This window comes from Trichechus manatus, unplaced genomic scaffold, assembly GCF_000243295.1.
Source record: "Trichechus manatus latirostris isolate Lorelei unplaced genomic scaffold, TriManLat1.0 scaffold00057, whole genome shotgun sequence".
Classification (NCBI taxonomy): Eukaryota; Metazoa; Chordata; class Mammalia; order Sirenia; family Trichechidae; genus Trichechus; species Trichechus manatus.
In genome coordinates, this window is record NW_004443993.1 from 9270084 (window position 1) to 9275707 (window position 5624).

The 5624-nt window shown below is 65.4% G+C and overlaps 1 protein-coding gene across 2 annotated transcripts in view; it reads left to right on the top strand.

Moving 5' to 3' along the window:
• DUS3L (dihydrouridine synthase 3 like) overlaps positions 1–3364 on the top strand; it is a 5956-nt gene extending 2592 nt beyond the window's left edge. For both annotated transcript variants that reach the window (XM_004378424.2, XM_023733115.1), the window contains 9 exons: positions 156–308; positions 584–700; positions 965–1030; positions 1118–1228; positions 1862–1958; positions 2143–2218; positions 2714–2902; positions 2981–3109; positions 3233–3364. In XM_004378424.2, coding sequence (XP_004378481.1) covers positions 156–308; positions 584–700; positions 965–1030; positions 1118–1228; positions 1862–1958; positions 2143–2218; positions 2714–2902; positions 2981–3109; positions 3233–3305 — 1011 coding nt within the window. In that variant the 3' untranslated portion in view covers positions 3306–3364. The remainder of the gene's footprint in view (positions 1–155; positions 309–583; positions 701–964; positions 1031–1117; positions 1229–1861; positions 1959–2142; positions 2219–2713; positions 2903–2980; positions 3110–3232) is intronic.
• Positions 3365–5624: the final 2260 nt, after the last annotated feature.

Here is a 5624-nt window from a genome sequence, read left to right on the forward strand (position 1 = left end):
GTGGGGTGGGGTGGGGTGGGTGGTGGTGGCATGGTCACCCCAAAAGCCAAGTGCCCAATGTCTGTCTGTCCCCATCTGGGAGTCCTTGGGGCTGAGCCTGGTGTCCGGGGTCCCCGCCTGCTATACTCTCACATGGGTACCTCCCGCTGCCGCAGTGTGGGAACCTGCCCTTCCGGCGGATCTGCAAGCGCTTCGGGGCGGACGTGACTTGCGGGGAGATGGCCGTCTGCACCAACCTGCTGCAGGGCCAGACGTCCGAGTGGGCCCTACTCAAACGCCACCACAGCGAGGACCTCTTCGGGGTGCAGGTCAGCGCCCACCCTGAGGGAGGGAGGAAGGGAGGAAGCGGGCAAGCAGGGGCCCTCAGGGTGAGCCTCAGGGTCAGGCTCACCCAGGCCGGACTCAGGGATGGGTTGATGGCCTGGCCCACCTCAAAGGTTGGGTGACCTTGGCACGGGTCTGGGTGCCTCACAGACGCCAGCTCCTTCCATCCCCCTGAGGTCCCTGGGAGCCTGGGGACAGAAGGCCGCTGGCTGGAGCCCGAGGGTGGGCACACCCCTCACCGTGCCCTGCCCCTGCACAGCTTGAGGGCGCCTTCCCGGACACCATGACCCGGTGCGCGGAGCTGCTGAACCGCACCATTGAGGTGGACTTTGTGGACATCAATGTCGGCTGTCCCATCGACCTTGTGTACAAGAAGGTGGCAGCCCCTGGCCCTGGAGCCCCAGGCGGGTGGGCAGTGCATAGAGCAGAGGCCTGGGATCTTGCCCGCTGTGCCACTGTGGCAGATTTAGTGCCTTGGTTTCCCCAGCTGAGCCAGCCAGCAGGATAGGCGATGTGGGCACGTGTGGGGCCCTGTGGGGCTCTGAGTGCCTGTCTGGGGCTCGTGTCCACATGTCCTCTTAGCGAGGGTGTGGGGTGCCAGCCAGCCGGGGTCTGCACTCACCACCTCCTCCACTCCCAGGGCGGCGGCTGTGCCCTCATGAGCCGCTCCACCAAGTGCCGGCAGATCGTCCTCGGCATGAACCAGGTGCGCCCAGTGTCACCCTGCACCCCCACGTGTTCCCCACTCGGCCCGGCCCCCGGCCCTGCCCCCAGCCCTCCGCTGCCCCTACAGGTGCTGGATGTGCCGCTGACGATGAAGATCCGCACGGGCGTCCAGGAGCGGACCAACCTGGCCCACCGCCTGCTGCCGGAGCTGCGGGACTGGGGTGTGTCGCTCGTCACGGTGGGTCCCCGGGCGTGGGCATCAGGGCCACCGGGCGGCAAGCCTCCCTGCTGACGGCTCTCCCCTCCCGCCCCCTCGTTGTCTCTGCTCCCTTTCTGTGTTTCGGTTTTTCTCCCTCTGTCTCTCTGGGTCTTGCTCCATCTCTCCTTGTCTTTGTCTGTTCTCTCGTGGCTCTCGGCCGAGCTGTCTTTCTCTCTTCTTATGTCTCTTGGTTTATCTGGGTGTCTCTCTATGTTTCTGGGTCTCTCTCTGTCTCTCTTGGTCTCTCTGTGGCTTTGTCTCTCTGCATCTCTCTTTCCCTGGCCCTGACTCTCTCGGTCTCTCTGTCTCTGTTTTTCTCTGTCTGTCTCTGTCTCTCTCGGTCTGTCTTTCTCTGTCTCTTTCAGTTTGTCTTTCTCTATATCTCTCTCGGTTTGTTTCTGTCTCTGTATCAATTGGTCTGTCTCTCTTTGTCTCTGTATCTCTCTCGATCTGTCTCTCTTTCTGGCTATCTCTGTCTCTCTATATCTGTTTCGGTCTGTCGCTCTCTGGCTGTGTATGGCCCTCGGTCTGTCTCTCTCTCTATGTCTGTCTCTCAGTCCATCTCTCTCGGTCTCCCTCTGCCTCCCTCCCTGTGTGGCTGCCTCTCCCCAGCTCCACGGCCGCTCGCGGGAGCAGCGCTACACCAAGCTGGCCGACTGGCAGTACATTGAGCAGTGCGTCAAGGCCGCCAGCCCCATGCCCCTGTTCGGTGGGTGCCCACACCTCCCTGCTCCACTGCCCACCCCGTGAGCTCACGCCACCCAAGGTCACACCCACGGTGGGGTCACCCCCTCGGAACCCCCCCACCCTGGTGGGGGCCACTGAGCAAGCAGGAAACCCTGGCACCCCTAGACACGTGCAGCCCCCAGAGACCCCCGCTTCTGTTCCCTCAGGAAACGGGGACATCTTGTCGTATGAGGATGCCAACCGTGCCATGCAGACTGGTGTCGCCGGGGTCATGATCGCCCGGTGAGTGAGCCCAGGGTGAGGGGTGCCAAGAGTCCAGCCTGGCCCACCTGGGGCACCCAGCCTGCTGCTGTGGTCACGAGCAGGGGTACCTCAGAACCTGACCTGCTCCCCCACCCCGCCCCGTTGGGTTGTTCATCCCTGGGGGGCTGTGCTAGAACGCAGCCTGCAGTGGTGGGGCAGAGCGAGATCAGGGGTTGCAGCTCAGGGGGCTGGAAGTTTCTGCAGCTGGTTGACATGGATTGAAATTCTTGGGCTTTGAGGGTCATGTGACCACATCTGTGAGGTTTGGGGAGTGGAGGTTTTGGGGTATCAGGGCTCTGGCTTAGGCTGGGGCCATCAGCCCAGGGAGCCATGCTCCTCAGACCAAGCTTAGGCTGGGCGGCGGGTGTGGGCTCAGCGGCACCAGGGCAGGCGGTGGCCGCGGTCTTGGGCTCGGCAGTGGCCCCTCGGCCCCGGCGGGTGGTGGCCGCCCCTGACCACCCTGTCCGCCTGCAGCGGTGCCCTGCTCAAGCCGTGGCTATTCACGGAGATCAAGGAGCAGCGACACTGGGACATCTCGTCGTCCGAACGCCTGGACATCCTGCGGGACTTCACACATTATGGCCTGGAGCACTGGGGCTCAGACACGCAGGGCGTGGAGAAGACCCGCCGCTTCCTGCTCGAGTGGTTGTCCTTCCTATGCAGGTGGTGGCCAGTGGGCAGGGCAGAGACAGCGGGGTCCAACCTGGCCCTCTGCCCCCACTGACCCCTCTCCTGCCGCAGGTACGTGCCCGTGGGCCTGCTGGAGCGGCTCCCACAGAAGATCAATGAGCGGCCACCCTACTACTTGGGCCGGGACTACCTGGAGACACTCATGGCCAGCCAGAACTCGGCCGACTGGATTCACATCAGGTGGGCCCCCCTGTGGGCACCGAGGCGGGGGGCAGCCAGATGGGGGGTGTGCTGGGGAGTGTGGGAGGCCGTTGGGGTCAGCACGACAGGGGGCCCAAGCCTGACCCTTCCCACCCTTCACAGTGAGATGCTGCTGGGACCCGTGCCACCCAACTTTGTCTTCCTGCCCAAGCACAAGGCCAACTCTTACAAGTAGCCGCCGGGCTAGGCGGCGGGCAGTGTCCGAGGGCCAGTGGTCCCCTGAGTGCGTGGAGCAGACAATAAATTTTATTCTTTTAACACTGAGGCTCTTTTGTGACCCTAAGGCTACCGCATCCTGGCCCCCCGTCTATCCTGACACACACAGGTCTGTCCCTGTCTCTGCTGTGCTGTGGGGGCTGGGACCAGGGAGTTCCCTCCTTCTCCCACCCTCTCTGCTGCCTGTCATTCACCAGACTCTCCTGCCTTGTGTCCAAGCCCAAGTTGGGGGATGCTGGTCTCAGAAGGGCCCCAAGGAAGACACGGGCACAGGGAGGGGACTGGGGCCACCACCTGCGTGGGTGTGGATCGGGGCGGGTTGCCTGGAGGAAGCAGCCTGGGACCTGTTAGGTGGGCACTGTGGGCGCAGGTGGGGAGGCGGGGGAGTTGCCTGCCCTTGTCCACGCTGTCTCTGACCAGCCTCAGTTCCCCGTCGGCTTTCTGCCCAACCCCCACAGCCGGAACCCTGGTCACTGGGCAGGCAGCTGCCTGGAACCCGCTGCCCAGAGTAACCAGGCAAACAGAACCCTGCGAGACTGTGAGCCTGCTCTCTGGCCCACCTGCCTACGTTCCTGTCTGCCTCCCTCCTGGCTGGCTAGGCCGGGCCCCTGCCTCCCCATGCAGCACCCCAAACCCTTCTATGCGGCCCCTGCTCCCCAAGAAGGCTTCAGTCCCCGGGGCCTGGACAGCGCTGAGGGGCCAGGCAGCCAGCCCGAGGCCTGCTCGGAGGCAATCCCCGCAGTGGGTAAGGGGCCCCCTAGAGAAGTGTGTGGCCAGGCCAGGGTCTAGAGCCCCACCCACTCAGCTCAGCATCCGCCCACCGCCTCTGTCTGCAGGTTCCTCGAACCTGTATCACCCCTTAAACCCAGAGAAAGAGGTGTTTCCAGCTCCTCCGGCAGGTACTGGCCTCCCGTCACCCTCAGAGGACCTGGGGAGTGAATCCCAGTGGGTAGAGCCCCTGTCCCTGCCCCCTAGGTGGGGTGGGAAAGCAAGGGCTGTGTCCCCCACGCCCATGGGCCCTCTAGGACAAGGCCTGTGTCCCCACCCCCCATGGGTCCCCCAGGACAAGGCCCGTGTCCCCCACCCCCCCATGGGCCCTCTAGGACAGGGTCTGTGCCCCCCACCCCACCATGGGTCCCCTAGGACCAGGCCCGTGTCCCCCACCCCTATAGGCCCTCTAGGATAAGGCCCATGTCCCCCACCCCGATAAGCCCTCTAGGACAAGGCCTGTGTCCCCCACCCCACCATGGGCCCTCTAGGACAAGGCCTCTGTTACTATCCCCCATGGGTCCCCCAGGACAAGGCCCGTGTCACCCGCCCACCATGGGTCCCCCAGGACAAGGCCTGTGTCCCCCGCCCCCTCATAGGCCCTCTAGGACAAGGCCCATGTCCCCTACCCCCATAGGCTCTCTAGGGCAAGGCCATGTCCCGCACCCCTCATGGGTCCCCCAGGACAAGGCCTGTGTCCCCCACCCCCTATGGGCCCTCTAGGACAAGGCACGTGTCCCCCACCCCCCCATGGGCCCTCTAGAACAAGACACGTGTCCCCCACCCCCCCATAGGCCCTCTAGGACAAGGCCCATGTCCCCACCCCTGCCCCCGTGGGCCCTCTAGAACAAGGCCTGTGTCCCTCATCCCCCAGTGGACCCCCTAGGACAAGGCCCATGTGCCCCAGTCCCCCATGGGCCGTCTAGGACAAGGCCCGTGTCCCCCACCCCCCCATGGGCCCCCTAGGACAAGGCCCGTGCCCTCACAGGAGCCCCTCTCAGGCTGCCCCTTGCCCCGGCCGCAGGTTTCCAGATGGCCCCATGTGGCTGCTTCTTTGACCCCCGCATCTACCGCATCGAGTGGGCCACCTCCGACTTCGGCCAGTCCTCCCTGTACAAGCTGGTAGCAGTGGGTGGGGGGGGGCCGGCAGGGGGCCCGGCCGGGGGCCCTGCCTCCCCAGGCACCTACCTCCTGGAGCCCCAGCACTACCTCAAGGCCCCAGTGCCCCCGCCACCGCCCCCATACCCGCACTACCAGCCGGTGCCGGGGGCCCCCCAGTACCTCGTGCCCTACTTCCCACCCGAGGGGCCTGGCCCCGAGGCCCTGGGCTTTGCGGGCGACGGGGGGCCCCCGGCCTTCGTGGAGCTGCCCCCGCCGCCGCCGCCCAAGGACAAGCTGCCGCCGCTGCTCATCACGCTGCCCACTGAGCCACTGTTGCCACCCGGCCCCTACAGCCACCTCAAGGGTCGCCTCAGCCAGTTCCACGGGCCCGAGGTGGCCGCTGCCCGGC